We start from the raw sequence: 16,824 nt of genomic DNA, 5'->3' as shown, positions 1-16,824 counted from the left end.
TGGCCAGGGGCACGGCAAGTTCTGGAACACAGGTCTTCAGTACTATTGGCGGAATGTTGTCAGGGCCCACAACCTTTGCCTTCAGTCGTTTCTTGATATCAGGTGGAGTGAATCAAATTGGCTGAATACTGGCATCTGTGATGCTGGGAACTTCAGGAGGAGGCCGAGATGGATCATCAACTTAACACTTCTGGCTGACGATTGTTGCAAATGTTTCAGTCTCATCTTTTGCACTGAGGGTAGGCGGTGGCGTAGTGGTATTATCACTGGACTAGTAACCCAGAGACCCAAGGTATTGATCTGGAGACATGGGTTCGAATCCCACCACGGCAGAAAATGGAATTTGAATTTACTTAATAAATCTGGAAGTAAAAGCTAGTCTAATGATGGCCATGAAACCATTGTCGACTGTTGTAAAAACCCATCTGGTTCACTAATGTCCTTTAGGGAAGGAAATCTGCTGTCCTTACCTGGTCTGGCCTACATGTGACTCCAGACCCACAGCAAAGTGGTTAACTCTTACATGCCCTCTGAAATGGCCTCGCAAGCCACTCAGTTGTACCTAACTGCTACAAAGTCAATAACAAGGAATGAAATTGGACACCACCCGGCATTGACCTAGGCACCGGAAACGACAACAGCAAACCGACCCTAGTCGACCCTGCAAAGTCCTCCTTACTAAAATCTGGGGGCTTGTGCCAAAGTTGGGAAAGCTGTCCCACAGACTAGTCAAGCAACAGCCTGACATAGTCATACTCACGGAATCATACCTTACAGATGATGTCCCAGACACTGCAATCACTATCCCTGGGTATGTCCTGTCCCACCGGCAGAGGTGGCGGGACAGTGGTCTACAGTAGGGAGGGAGTTGCCCTGGGAGTCCTCAACATCGGCTCCGAACCCCATGAAGTCTCATGGCATCAGGTCAAACACGGGAAAGGTAACCTCCTACTGATTACCACCTACCGCCCTCCCTCAGCTGATGAGTCAGTACACCTCCATGTTGAACACCACTTGGAGGAAGCACTGAGGGTGGCAAGGGCACAAAATGTACTCTGGGTGGGGGACTTCAATGTCCATCACCAAGAGTGGCTCGGTAGCACCACTACTGACCGAGCTGGCCGAGTACTAAAGGACATATCTGCCAGACTGGGTCTGCAGCAGGTGGTGGGGGAACCAACACGAGGGAAAAACATGCCTGACCTTGTCCTCACCAATCTGCCTGCCGCAGTTGCTTCTGTTCATGACTGTATTGGTAGGAGTGACCACTGCACAGTCCTTGTGGAGACGAAGTCCCGCCTTCACATTGAGGATACCGTCCATCGTGTTGGGTGGCACTATCACCGTGCTAAATTTCGAACAGATCTAGCAATGTAAAACTGGGCATCCATGAGGTGCTGTGGACCATCAGCAGCAGCAGAATTGTACTCAACCACAATCTGTAACCTCATGGCCCGGCATATCCCCTCCTCTACCATTACCATCAAGCCAGGAGACAAACCCTGGTTCAATAAAGAGTGCAGGAGGGCATGCCAGGAGCAGCACCAGGCGTACCTCAAAATGAGGTGTCAACCTGGTGAAGCTACAACCCAGGACGACTTGCATGCCAAACTGCATAAGCAGCATGCAATAGACAGATATAAAAGCAAAATACTGCGGATGCTGGAAATCTGAAATAAAAACAAGAAATGCTGGAACCACTCAGCAGGTCTGGCAGCATCTGTGGAAAGAGAAGCAGAGTTCACGTTTCGGGTCAGTGACCCGTTTTCGGAACTGGCAAATATTAGAAATGTCAAAGGTTATAAGCAAGTGAGCCGGGGGTGGGGCAAGAGATAACAAAGGAGAAGGTGTAGATTGGACAAGGCCACATAGCTGACCAAGAGGTCATGGAGCAATGGCAAACAATATGTTAATGGTGTGTTGAAAGACAAAGCATTAGTACAGATAGGGTGTTAACGAACTGAAGATTGAACAACAGCAAGTACAAACATGAAAAAAAAGTGGGTAAGCAAACTGAACAAACTACAATGAAATGAAATAAACAAAAGAAAAAAAATTGTAAAAAATATAAAAAAGAAAAGAAAAACTAAAAATGGACGTAAAATGGGGGGCCCGTAATGCTCTGAAATTATTGAACTCAGTGTTCAGTCCGGCAGGCTGTAGTGTGCCTAATCGGTAAATGAGATGCTGTTCCTCGAGCTTGCGTTGATGTTCAGTGGAACACTGCAGCAAGCCCAGAATAGAGATGTGAGCATGAGAGCAGGGGGGAGTGTTGAAATGGCAAGCAACCGGAAGCTCAGGGTCCTGCTTGTGGACTGAGCGGAGGTGTTCCGCAAAGCGGAATGGACAGAGCTAAGCGATCCCATAACCATAATCAGATCTAAGCTCTGCAGTCCTGTCAAAACCAGCCGTGAACGGTGGTGGACAATTAAACAAGTAACTGGAGGAGGTGGCTCCACAAATATCCCCATCCTCAATGATGGGGGAGCCCAGCACATCAGTGCGAAAAATAAGGCTGAAGCATTTGCAACAATCATCAGCCAGAAATGCCGAGTTGATGATCCATCTCAACCCCCTCCTGAAGTCCCCAACATTACGGATGCCAGACTTCAGCCAATTTGATCCACTCCATGTGATATCAAGAAACGACTGAAGGCACTGGTTACTGCAAAGGCTATGGGTCCTGACAACATTCCGGCAATAGTACTGAAGACCTGTGCTCCAGAATTTGCCGCACCCCCAGCCAAGCTGTTCCAGTATAGCTACAACACTGGCATCTACTCAGCAATGTGGAAAATTGCCCAGGTATGTCCTGTACACAAAAAGCAGGACAAGTCCAACCCGGCCAATTACCGGCCCATCAGCCTACTCTCAATCATCAGTACAGTGATGGAAGGTGTCATCAACAGTGCCATCAAGCAGCACTTGCTTCGCAATAACCTGCTCAGTGATGCTCAGTTTGGGTTCCGTCAGGGCCACTCAGGTCCTGACCGCATTACAGCCTTGGCTCAAACATGGACAAAAGCGCTGAACTCAAGGAGGTGATGTGAGAGTGACTGCCCTTGACATCAAGGCAGCATTTGACCGAGTATAGCATCAAGGAGCCCTAGCAAAACTGGAGTCAATGGGAATCGGGGGAAAACTCACTGCTGGTTGGAGTCAAACCTAGCACAAAGGAAGATGGTTGTGGTTGTTGGAGGTCAATCATCTGAGCTCCAGGACATTACTGCAGGAGTTCCTCAGAGTAGTGTCCTCGGCCCAACCATCTTCAGCTGCTTCATCAATGACCTTCCTTCAATTATAAGGTCAGAAGTGGGGATGTTCGCTGATGATTGCACAATGTTCAGGACCATTCGCGACTCCTCAAATACTGAAGCAGTCCGTGTAGAAATGCAGCAAGACCTGGACAATATCCAGGCTTGGGCTGATAAGTGGCAAGTAACATTTGCGCCACACAAGTGCCAGGCAATGACCATCTCCAACAAGACAGAATCTAACCATCTCCCCCTTGACATTCAACGGCATTACCATCGCTGAATCCCCCACTATCAACATCCTAGGGGCTACCATTGACCAGAAACTGAACTGGAGTAGCCAATTAAATACCGTGGCTACAAGAGCAGGTCAGAGGCTAGGAATCCTGTGTGGAGTAACTCACCTCCTGACTCCCCAAAGCCTGTCCACCATCTACAAGGCACAAGTCAGGAGTGTGATGGAATACTCTCCACTTGCCTGGATGGGTGCAGCTCCAACAACACTCAAGAAGCTCGACACCATTCAGAACAAAGCAGCCCGCTTGATTGGCACACCATCCACAAACATTCACTCCCTCCAGCACCGACGCACAGTGGCAGCAGTGTGTACCATCTACAAGATGCACTGCAGCAATGCACCAAGGCCCCTCAGACAGCACCTTCCAAACCCGCGACTGTACCACCTCGAAGGACAAGAGCAACAGATGCATGGGAACATTACCACCTGCAAGTTCCCGGCCAAGTCACACACCATCGTGACTTGGAACTACATCGCCGTTCCTTCACTGTCGCTGGGTCAAAATCCTGGAACTCTCTTCCCAACAGCACTGTGGGTTTACCTACCTCACATGGACTGCAATGGTTCAAGGAGGCAGCTCACCACCACCTTCTCAAGGGCAATTAGGGATGGGCAACAAATGCTGGCATAGCCAGTGACGTCCACATCCCATGAATGAATAAAAAAAAACTGATCTGCTGGGCTCCCCCATCATTGAGGATGAGGATATTTGTGGAGCCACCTCATCCTGTTAGTACTTTAATTGTCTATCACGAATGGATGTGGCAGGACTGCTGAGCTTAGATCTGATCTGTTGGTTGTGGAAGCGCTTAGCTCTGTCTATTGCATGCTGCTTATGCTGTCCGGCACACAAGTAGTCCTTTGTTGTAGCTTCACCAGGCTGACACCTCCTTTTGAGGTATGCCTGGTGCTGCTCCTGGAATGCCCTCCCGCACTCTTATTTGAACCAGGGCTGATCCCCTGGCTTGATGGTCATGGTAGAGTGTGGGATATGCCGGGCCATGAAGTTATAAATTGTGGTTGAGTACAATTCTGCTGCTGCTGATGGCCCACAGCACCTCGTGGATGCCCAGTTTTGAGTTGCTAGATCTGTTTGAAATCTATCCCATTTAGCATGGTGGTAGTGCCACACAAAACAGTGGAGGGTATCCTCAATGTGAAGATGGGACTTTGTCTGCACAAGGACTCTGGGGTGGTCACTCCAATCAATAATGTCATGGACAGATGCATCTGCAACAGACAGATTGGTGAGGACGAGGTCAAGTATGTTTTTCCCTCACCACCTGCCGCAGACCCAGTCTAGCAGCTATATCCTTTAGGACTCGGCCAGCTCGGTCAGTAGTGGTGCTACTGAACCACTCTTGGTGATGGACATTGAAGTCCCCCACCCAGAGTACATTCTGTGCCCTTGCCACCCTCAGTGCTTCCTCCAAGTGCTGTTCAACATTGGAGGAGTACTGATTCATCAGCTGAGGGAGAGCGGTAGGTGCTAATCCTTGCCCATGTTTGACCTGATGCCATGAGACTTCATATGGTCTGGAGTCGATGTTGAGGACTCCCAGGGCAACTCCTTCCCGACTGTATACCACTGTGCCTCCACCTCTGCTGGGTCTGTCCCCCCGGTGGAAGAGAACATAGCTGGGGATGGTGATGGCGGTGACTGGAGCATTGTCTGTAAGGTATGATTCAATGAGTATGACTGTGTCAGGCTGCTGTTTGACTAGTCTGTGGGACAGCTCTCCCAACTTTGGCACAAGGACGACTTTGCAGGGTCAACAGGACTAGGTTTGCCATTGTCGTTTCCAATGCTAAGGTTGGTGCCGGGTTGTCCGTCCGGTTTCATTCCTTATTGACTTTGTAGCAGTTTAATACAACTGAGTGACTTGCTAGGCCATGTCAGAGGGCATTTAAGAGTCAACTACATTGCTGTGGGTCTGGTGTAACATGTAGGCCAGACCAGGTAAAGACAGCAGATTTCCTTCCCTAAAGGACATTAGTGAACCAGATGGGTTTTTACAACAGTCGACATGGCCATCATTAGACTAGCTTTTTTTAAATTTCAGAATTATTAATTTAATTCAAATTCCACCTTCTGCCGTGGTGGGATTCAAACTCATATCCCCAGAGCAATACCCTGAGTCTCTGAGTTACTCGTCCAGTGACAATACCACTTCGCCACTGCCTCCCCTTACCACACCATCAGCTGCTTCTCAATCATCAGAAAAGTGATGGAAGGTGACTTCGACAGTGCTATCAAGCAGCACTTACTCACTAATAACCTGCTTACCAATTTTCAATTTGGGTTCTGCCAAGACCACTTGGCTCCAGACCTCATTACTCCTTTGTTCAAACCTGGACACTAGAGCTGAATTCCAGAGGTGAGGTGAGAGTGACTGGCCTTAACATCAAGGCAACATTTGACTACATTTCTAACTTTGCAGATGATACCAAATATCGGGGGATAGTCAATACGGAGGAAGACTGCAACAAATTACAGAAGGACATTAATAAACCTGCAGAATGAGCAAAAATTGACAAATGAAGTTCAACACAGTTAAACGTGAGGTAGTATGTTTTAGTCGGAGGAATAGAGAGGTCACATTGCTTGGAAGGTGCAAGACTAGGTGGGCTAGTGGAATAAAGAGTGGCGAGAATGTGGAACTCACTACCACAGGGAATGGTTGAAGCAAATAGCATTCATGCCTTTAAGGGGAGACTAGACAAGCATATGAGGGAGAAGAGAATAGAGGGCTACGCTGTTAGATTTAGATAAGAAAAGACAGGAGGAAGCTCAAGTGGAGCATAAATGCCAGCATGGACTGGTTGGGCTGAATGATCTGTTTTTATACTGTACATCCTATGTAGACTGAGTATAGCATAAAGGAGCCTGAGTAAAATTCAAGACAATGGGAATCAGGAGAAAATTCCCCACTGCCTGGAATCATATCTAACCCAAAGGAAGATGATTGTGGTTGTTGGAGGCCAATCATCTCAGCCCCAGGACATCACTGCAGGAGTTCCTCAGGGCAGTGTCCTAGGCCCAACCATCTTCAGTTGCTTCATCAATGACCTTTCCTCCATCATAAGGTCTGAAGTGGGGATGTTCACCGATAATTGCAGTGTTCAGTTCCATTTGCAATTCCTCAGATAATGCAGTCCCTGCCCACACACAGCTAGATCTGGACAACATTCGGGCTTGGGCTGATGAGTGGAAAGTAATATTTGCACAACTTCAGTGCCGGGCAATGATCATTTCCAACAAGAGAGAGTCTAACCATATCCCCTTGACATTCATTGGCATTAACATTGTTGAATCCCCCATGAAATAACAAAATCTTGCATTTATACAGCGCCTTTTACCAAGTGAAACAACCCAAGGCGCTTCACAGGAGTGTTAGCAAACCAAATCTTGGGGGTCACCACTGTCCAGAAACTTAAATGGGCCAGCCACATCAATAATGTAGCTATAAGAGCAGGTCAGAGGTTGGGTATTGTTTCGTGAGTGGCTTACCTCTGACTCCCTAAAGCCTTTCCCCCATCTACAAGTTAGGAGTGTGTTGGAATATCTTCACCTGTCTGGATGAGTGCAGCTCCAACAACACCCAATAAGCTCAATACTAACCAGGACAAAGAAGCCTGTTTGATCAGCACCCCATCCACCCCGTAAACATTTACTCTCTACATCACTGACCCATTGTGGTTCAGTGCGTACCATCTACAAGATACACTGCAGCAACTCATCAAGGCTTCTTTGACAGCACCTCATAAATGTGAGATCTCCATCACCTGGAAGGACATAGACAGCAGGTACATGGGAACACCAACAGCTGAAAGTTCCCCTCCAAGTCACACATCATCCTGACTTGGAAATATATCGCCGTTCCTTCACTGTCACGTGGTCAAAGTCCTGTAACTCCCCACCAAACTCACCACACACACTGCAACAGTTCAAGAAGATAGCTCAACACCATGTACTCAAGGGCAATTTTGGATGAGCAATAAATGCTGGCCTTGTGAGCAACATTTATGTCCCGTGAATGAATAAAAAAAAAGTGGGGCAAAAATGAATGGGCCAACTAACACAACATAATTAGAAAGACGCTCACAGCATTTTTTAATGCCATCCTGTCACTAGTATGGATTATGATATTGTAAAGCGTGCTACTTGGTGCTCATGACTTAATGCCTGAAGCATGCAGGCAGAAATTTCAGAAACCAAGGAAGGATCCATTCAGTACTTATGAAGAAATGGTTAATGCTAAGATTTCTGGATATAGTTCCAGATAACAATCTGGTTGCTTGATCAGGAGTGTCAAACTGTAAAGTAACTTAGTCACATGTGCTGATCATAATATTGTGAGCAGATGAGCTTTTCCATGAGACAAGTTGCCCAACGCTATCCCATAAGCAAACTGCCTAATGTCCCAAATGCTCAGTGCACCCCAGGCAAGGACAGAGGACCACAGATATCATTGTTCTGAGGACAATGATAGTTTCAAGTTGCCAGGAACACTAACATCTATGGAGGTGGGCATGCTTCTCTTCATGAGGCCAGCATGAGGTGTTTGTTGAGAATCTACCCTTGGGGAAGGGGGAATTGATTTGACTGATCCTATTGATGAATCACTGAATTTGGGAGAAAAAAAAAGGACTGCCCTCCTGCATGGTGGGAACAGAGAAAAAGGATAAGGGGCACATGGCCAGTCAGGCAGCCAACTAGGTCTGGAGGGAAATTCTGGTCCAGTGAGGGGAAACTCCCTCTTCTCAAGTCCAGAGTTAATCAGGATCAGAAGGCTAACCAGGAAAAGTTAAGAGAGCCTACCGAAGAGAAAAAGTGTGGCATACTTTTATCATTTTTCCAGTTCACAAGAAGGTTTATATAGATAGTTGAATCAAGATAAAATACGATTGCATCTGTTACTCTACATTGATTTGCTATTTGTAAAATAAAGCAGCTAAACAATTCAAATCTAGCCTTCAGAAAGACTGAAGAAGCTCATGAGGGCATGTAAGAAAGACATGACACCCAGTTCATTATACAGCCAGTTACACTATCATATTGATATTGGACAATAAGGGTGTAATATGGATCACTTTTGGAAATGACCCAGAACTGCTGTACCTGAGGGAATATCTAAGTCAGGCCTAAAAGTCGCAACTCTGATATTTGTGTTTTTATCCTTTCTTACTGAAAAGCTTCTGGCCGCAGCTCAGATCCACCATCTCCCATCGTGGAATTGTTCAGTTCCTGCATCAACTATTTGCAAACCAAAAACTCCCCTACCTTTGTCAGATCAAGTTGGGGCTCCAACATAATATGTTATCAAGCCATCAGCACCTTTGTTATATTAAACTGAATGTTATCTATCCTTTTCAAACAACATCTTTTTTTTTTAAAGACAATATTTGCTTGACTTTTCCCCACCAATCTTTTCCTCCGCTTCTTGAAGGAGCTGATTCCTTAGCAGGTATGTTGTCACATCAGATACCTTCTAGTACCTAACCCAAATGGTCACTGTGATGTCCTCAGGACTTGAGTGAGGTTTAGTCAAGTTAATGTAAGACAGGAGACAAAGACTGCAACAGCTGAACACATGAGCTTCTCTTTCTATTCTGTCTTCACTTTGCTAGTGCATGTGTTCTGCAGCAGCCTCTAGAGTACACAATGTACAATGCAATTGCAATTTCAAAACACTACATCCCTCCCTTCCTTCGTAAATAAGAGACACAGCATGTTTCAATTCAGCTAACATCATCTAACTCAACACTAACTGGGGATCAAACAAGGAACTTGCTGGTCTGTATGACTCACCTACAAACTGGATAAATTCACCAAATCATTGGACTTCTTCAAGTTCTTTATATACATTTACAGTTTTTACAACCCAGACACGTTTGGAAATCTGACAAATTTTTGTGGCAATATTCTGGAGTTAAATAAAAAACTTACTTGTTTTTCAATGAAAACATTTAATCTTTCCAACATTCCTTCACTTGTGAATTCATATGGTAAATATGGGTCAACCTGTTCAAAAGAAATACTGTTTTATTATAAGCAGACAATCTCAATTATGTTATAAAGGAGGAAGAATTTGCATTTATAGATGTTGTCATGACGTCAGGCCATCCCAAAGCGCATTACAGGTAATGAAGTACTTTTTGAAATTGGTGACCAATTTGTGCACAGCAAGCTCCCACAAACAATGGGATCATGACCAGGTAATCTTCTTTAGTGTTGTTGGTTGATGGATAACTATTGGCCATGACACCAGGGAGAACTCCCCTGCTTTTTATTTTGAAGAAGTGCCATGGATTCTTTTATATTCACCTGACAGCACAGACAGGGCCTCAGATAAACATCTCATCTGAAAGACAACATCTCAGACAGTGCAGCACTTCCTCAATATTGCACTGGAGTGTCTGCCTAAACTTTATTCTCAAGTCTCTGGAATGGGACTTGAACCCACAACCTTCTGACTCAGAGGCAAGAATGCTCCCACTGAGCCACGGCTCCAGAAACTAGGTCTCTATTACGTCCATAATTCAGTAATGTCTTACAGTACTAAAAATGAAATTGGCATTCTAGTGTCGTATTAAGGGTGTGCTACGCTATTGAGGTGCCATCTTTTGGATGACAGTTAAACTGAGGCCTCATCTGCCCTCTCAGGTAGATTCCAACTAATGTTTCACCCTTAATGTTTCATCCATCTTCATGATATTCAGTGTTCCTTGATACATTTTTTTTAATTTAGAGATACAGCACTGAATCAGGCCCTTCGGCCCACCGAGTCTGTGCCAACCAACAACCACCCATTTATATTAACCCATATTCCATACCACATCCCCACCATTCTCTTACCAACACTAGGGGCAATTTACAATGGCCAATTTACCTAACAAACAGCAGGTTTTTGGCTGTGGGAGGAAACCGGAACACCCGGTGGAAACCCACGCAGTCACAGGGAGAATTTGCAAACTCCGCACAGACAGTACCCAGAACTGAACCCAGGTAGCTGGAGCTGTGAGGCTGCGATGCTAACTACTGCGCCACCCTAAACCCACATCTTAACCATGGCTCCCATTATCTCAGACAGCAGGATGGCCGCACCAGAAGCACTGACAGAGTGGTGGGTTGGGGTTCCCTTCTCGGGACGCGGGCTGTGAGAACGTTCACACCACTAAACTCTACCCACCTTGTCTGCCAGACTCCCAGGAGCTTTCTCCTCTTTGCTACATTTTCCATGCTTCCCTCCTGTCACTATTTATACTTCCTCTCGACCCATATTTTATTTCTTTACTTGTTTCTTGCAACTTACTTTTGCTTTGCACTATCACTTCTGTAATTTAATCACTCCCCTGCCCTATCACAGACATCCCCCTTTGTTCTTTCCTCCCTCTTGCCCTTTCCCCTGGCTCTTTATTTGCTTAAAAACCATTAATCTCTAATTTTTGGTCTCACGAAAAATAATCAACCTAAAATGTTAACTCAGTTTCTCTCTCCACAGAAGTTCTCAAACCTGTCTTCAGCATTTTCTGTTTGTATTACAATGCAAGGTATGCGCTGCTTACCATTACAACAAAGGCAGAGTGGGTGAACCACATGGCGTCGTACAGCCATGAGACACACATCATTGTCACATCATTAAAAAACTGCTCTATTATTACCCAGAATGGCACAAGTACATTGTTATGATCCCCATGAGGATCACAAACCAAAAGCTTCCAGTTCATCGCCCGACCCCCAATTTAAAAAAAACAGACAAGATTTCACTTTTAGAACCAAATCACTGAAACTAAAACCAACAAAACGTAAACATGAATTAACAGTTAAATCACAGTTTATTTATAGCTAAATGATTACACGTTAATTAGCAGATGCAACAAAGATAGATCTCAAGTTTTTTGGGTAGTCATCTCAGCAAAGGTAGCATCAATAACAGCCATAAAGTCCTTCAGGTCTTTGAACTTTTCAAGTAGATCTCCAGATCCTGTCAACCAAGATGCAAACACTGATTTCCATTCAATAGCTGTTTCCCTGCAATCCAAACTCCACCGATACTGTTTGCACCAAAACATTGCATCCTTCGGAAACATCTGTGGTTTGGCTCACAAGAGTCCTGATGATGTAGCTTCACCTGTATTGCCTTAAGTAACTCGTTAAGTGACCAAAAACAGCTTGTGGCAACTTGTTTTTGCCGAGGGCCAGCTCCCAGAAAACAGGTTCCAATTACAGCAACTTGTCTTTATTTTTTAAAGCACCAGCTTGCTGTTTTGCTTCCACACTCTGCAGAGTGATCTTGTAAACTGAAACCTGAGCTCCAGTTACATGTCTCTGATCACACTTCTAATCATAGGACTATTTCTTTTAACTGGTCCCAACCAGTCCTGTCTTCCCCAGAACTCTGAAGCTTTCAGTTTCCTTTTCCAGGAAATGACTGTCCGAGAAAAAAATACAAGCTTTGAAACCCAGTACATTCAACAGGTCAACTGCTCACTCGGACTCCATCACAACTTTTCAACAAGAATTACATGTTAAAAAGTAAAATACTCTTGACAGCTTGCAAATCATCATATTTTTGTCTTTTAGAGGGAGCCTTTGAACAACAATAACAGTGAATCCCATTTTACATCAGCAGCTGTATCCACTAGTTATATCCATGAGTTGCTCAGAAAAAGATTGAGTACAATAACTTGAATCTTTACAAAGTATTGATTATTTAGAGGAATTGAAATTATTTAAATGCAATGGTGCATAACATATACCATTCAATAAGCTGAATGTGGCCAACCATACATTTTGCAAGAATCTCCTGCCTAGTTTTTAAAATTTGTAAAATATTGATCTGACTAATTTCTGCCCTTTCCCCACAGCTCTGCAAATCTTTCCCCTTTAAGAGAAAGTGAGCCTGAGAGAGAACAGTGACGTAGACCCACAGTTAAAAGCGACGGTGAGGAGGCGGTGGGGAACAGAGCAAGCGCGCTCAAAAACAGAGAAAGAAAAGTGTGATGTCACAGGAACGCTGGTAAGTGATTGGTTGGGAGTATTTCTCTTTTTCTCTCTCTAAACTAGGCTGGGAAATTTAAAAAATCAATTGGGGTAAGTATAACAGGAAGTGAATTAATAAGAAAATGAGCATAGAGCAAGTCTAGAGACATTAATTAAAATTACTAGTTTCAATAAGGTACTAACTAGATTCTAAAAGAGAGAAAAGGAGATTTTCTTTAAGACCATGAATGGACAGCTGAGACTGTTGCTTGCAATTCCTGCACCGTGAGAGAACTTCAGGACACTTCATGTGTCTTGGGGGACCCAGTGTGTAAGAAGTGTCTCCAGCTGCTCGAGATTGAGCTCAGAGTTTCCAAGCTTGAGGAGTAGATGGAATCACTGCAGAGCATCAGGGAGGCTGAGAGTTTCCTGGATTGTGCGTTCCGGGAGATGGCCATCCCACAGGCAGTGGGAGCTCAGGATGGTCTTTGGGTGCCCATCCAGAAGAGTGGGAAGAGGCAGGAAGTGCAGGAGTCTTCAGGGCGTGTGCCACTTTCAAACTGGTACTGAGCAGTGGAGACTGCTGGGAATGATAACACCTTGAAGGAGTGCAGTCCAGACCAAGGCACCAATGGGAAAGGAACTGCACAGGAGGGAACAGCATAGAGGACAGGCAGGCGTTTCTGTAACCGTCATCATGAGTCTTGCTTGGTGTGTTGCCTCCCTGGTGCCATGGTAAAGGATATCACAGAGAGGGTGCAGAATATTCTGCAGGGAAAAGGGATTAAGACAGAAGTTGTGGTACACATTGGTAATGACCAAATAGGGAAGGCAGATATTGAGGTCTACAGTCACTTTCAGGAGCTAGGGAGGAAGTTAAAAAGTAGGACCTCCAAGGTAGTATGCTCTGGATTACTCCCAATGCAATGCGCTAGCAAGAGTAAAAATAGGAAGATAGGGAGAATTAATGCGTGGCTTGAAGCATGGTTCAGGAGGGACGGCTTCAGATTTTTGGGGCACTGGGACCCATTCTGGAGCAGGAGGCTCAAAAGGGACAGGTTGCACCTCAACAGGACTGGGATGAATATCCACGTGGGGTGTTTCATGAGTATGGTTTGGGAGAGTCTAAATTGGCAGGGGGATGGGCAATAGCATATAGAAGTAGAAAAGAGGAATAGGTGCATAAAGGAGTGAGTGTTGGATAGTACTAGAGAAGGAAGAAGTACCCTATTAGGTAGAAACAGCCTAAGATGGACTATGAGGAATACAAGGACATGTTTAGAATGCATGTATGTAAACACACAAAGTGTGATGAATAAGATTGGTGAGTTACAAGCACCAATGGCTGTGTGGGAATATGATGTTGTGGCAATAATGGAAACGTAGCTTAAAAATGGTGAGGACTGGTTCTTAATATTCAAGGATACAAAGTGTCCAGAAAAGATTGGGAAGGGAGAAAAGGGAGGTGGGGTGGCATTCCTGATTAGGGAAGACATTGTAGTGTTGGGAAGAAAGGATGTTTTTGATGGGGCGAGGACAGAATCCATTTGCTTAGAGGTGAGAAGCAAAAAGGATATGATCACAATACTGAGGGTTTTCTATAGGCCTCCAGACAGTGAGAGAGAGATACAGGAGCAAATCTGTAGGGAGATCACAGAGATGTGCAAGAACTATCCAGTGGTGATATTGTGGAATTTAATTAACCAAATATCCATTGGGATAATGTTAGAGTAAAGGGTAAGGATGGGGAGGAATTTCTGAAATCTGTTCAGGAGAACATCCTTGATCAGTATGTTCTTGGCCCAACTAGAAAGGAGGCATTGCTGGATCTGATGCTGGGAAATGAGGTGGGCCAAGTGTCCGTGCGGGAACACTTGGGTAAGAGTGATCATCGTATCATATATATGTTATGTATGTTTGGTATGCTGCCACTGTGTATTTAATCTAGCCAGAGAGATTCTTATCCTGTAGTAATTAAACATTAATCTTTATTACATTACAACTATATACACTCCACACTAGCCTGTGTGACTCCTCCAAAAGCCACACTGTATATGCTCTCCAGTCTCTCTCACATGATCTCTTACATCATCCTGGTGGGAGGTATTCTTTACATACTCTCAAGATTATCCCTTTCAGACCCTTATACTACATCTCCCAAATCTTTATCCAAATACATATTTACACACATTACTTTTTTATTTACATATTACCCCATCTCCCCCCAAGTTTCTGACTTCATGGATTCAATCTGTCAGAAGGCTTCACAACTCTCCCTGATCTTGTTGTCAGATGTGGAAGATTGGTGTACTTTCTTTGATCTCTTGTATCTTGACTTGGATAGTCTTCATTAAGGTTTGTAGTATTCAGTGCTTTCTAAATTTCCAGTTTAATATCTGATTCGTCTAAATGTATGACAATTTGACATCTTTGCTGTAAAGGAATAAGAATCCTTCTATTTCTTTGTATAGTACCTTCTTGAGTTCTTAGTAAATATGATCGCTGTTTATTCACCTCTTAATGGAGAATTACTCCTTCTCTGTTTTGGTCTTGTACCCATACCATTTTCCCTTCTGACAACTTCAGTAGGTTTCTGGTACGGTATTTCCTGTTATAACTATGGGTTTGTTTCTTTCGATAAGACTTTTCTTTGTCTTGTACGCTCTGATAATCCTTGTTTACTAACCTTGGAAGTAATTTCTTGGGTAGAATTGGAAATTGCGTTCGATGTTTTCTTCCCATTAAGAGTTCGGATGGTGCTAATCTGCATAATATTGGAGTCGTTCTGTAGGTTAGAAGTGCTAATTGGAAATCTTGATTTTTCTTCAACATAGCTTTAATAGTTCTGACTGCTCATTCAACTTCTTCAATTGATTGTGGATACCTAGGAGAACTTGTTAGATGAACAAATCCACATTTTTGCGCATGAAGTAATCGTTTGCAAATTGTGGTCAATTATCGGATACTAGCTGATCAGGTAAACGATGTGCTGCGAAAACCTCCTTTAAAACTCTGATGACTGCTTTAGTTGTTGTTGTGTACATCCATTTAACCTCGATGCACCTTGAGAAGTAATCGACTATAATTAGATAGGATCTCCCATCAAGGAAGAATAGATCCATCGCCAACCGTTCCCATGGTCTAGTTGGGAATTGGGTCAAAATTAGAGGTTCTCTCTGATCTAGTCTGTTAACTGCACATACATCACAATTTGAAATCAGTCCTTTAATACCCTTCGAGACTCTTGGCCACCACACGGATGCATGAGTCTGTGCTCTACATTTAGTTATGCCCATATGATCCTGGTGTATTTTCTCCAACATCTCTACTCTGAGTGGCTCTGGAATCACCAGTCTCTCGTTATAGATCAGCAAATCATTCACTATGGTAAAGTGTTTTCTGTGTTCGAAGATGATTTTCATCCTCTTACCCTTGGGGCTCTGTTGCAGACAACCTTGCTCGCAATTTTGGCAGACATAGATGCATTCTTGCCTCTGCGCCTGACAAATTAGTTGGACTTGCTTCTTCCCGAGTTCTCTGTCTGTGTAGAACGCCTGCAGGAACTTGCTGCATTTCTCTTTCTCACTCTGGTAGTCTTTGGGCGGCATGGTGAGCTGTGCTGTGTTGTGTGGGTTCTCTTTCCACTGGGCGAGCTCTCTGGCAGAGTCTTGACTCTCTGTAGTGCTCAGGTCCCAGCATTTTGAGACCCAACGACGACAAAATGAAGAGGAAAAACGAGAGCAACAAAAAGAACAAGCCATGACCCGAACTAATAATACATGGCCAGACAAGCCATATGACAACAAATGCCCTAGGTGCCATAAAGTCTGTAGATCCCGAATTGGCCTCATCAGCAGTCTTCAGACTCATGGAAGACAATCATCCTGGCCTGCGAGGGACAGCCAATGTAATATATACACTCTACACTAGCCTGTGTGACTCCTCCAAAAGCCACTCTGTATCTGTTCTCGAGGCTCTCTCACAGGATCTCTTACACCATCACGGCGGGGGGTATTCTTTACCTTCTCTTAAGATTAACGCTTTCAGACCCTTGCACTGCAATAAAGTTTATTAGTAATGGAGAAGAGCAAGGAACAATGTAAAGCAGAACTTCTAATTTGGAAGAGGGCAAACATTAATGGGATGAAGGGGGATCTAGCCAGGGCAAAATGAAAACAAAGATTGATAGGGAAAACAATAACGGAACAATGGGTGACCTTTAAGGAGGAGATGTTTCAGGTTTAGGCTAGGTACATTCCAAAAAAGGTAAAAGGTAGGGGAACCAA

At 44.4% G+C, this 16,824-nt stretch overlaps 1 protein-coding gene across 4 annotated transcripts in view; it reads right to left on the bottom strand.

The window, feature by feature from the left end:
- Positions 1–16,824, bottom strand: part of LOC137345341 (alpha-1,6-mannosylglycoprotein 6-beta-N-acetylglucosaminyltransferase A-like) — a 172,819-nt gene that overhangs the window by 53,126 nt on the left and 102,869 nt on the right. For all 4 annotated transcript variants that reach the window (XM_068008841.1, XM_068008842.1, XM_068008843.1 and 1 more), the window contains exon 15: positions 9,503–9,577. In XM_068008841.1, the coding sequence (XP_067864942.1) occupies positions 9,503–9,577 (75 nt within the window). The remainder of the gene's footprint in view (positions 1–9,502; positions 9,578–16,824) is intronic.

Source organism: Heterodontus francisci, chromosome 2 (genome assembly GCF_036365525.1).
Source record: "Heterodontus francisci isolate sHetFra1 chromosome 2, sHetFra1.hap1, whole genome shotgun sequence".
In the NCBI taxonomy this organism is placed as follows: Eukaryota; Metazoa; Chordata; class Chondrichthyes; order Heterodontiformes; family Heterodontidae; genus Heterodontus; species Heterodontus francisci.
The sequence above is the reverse complement of the archived record's forward strand: the minus strand, read 5'-3'. Positions and strand labels throughout refer to the sequence as shown.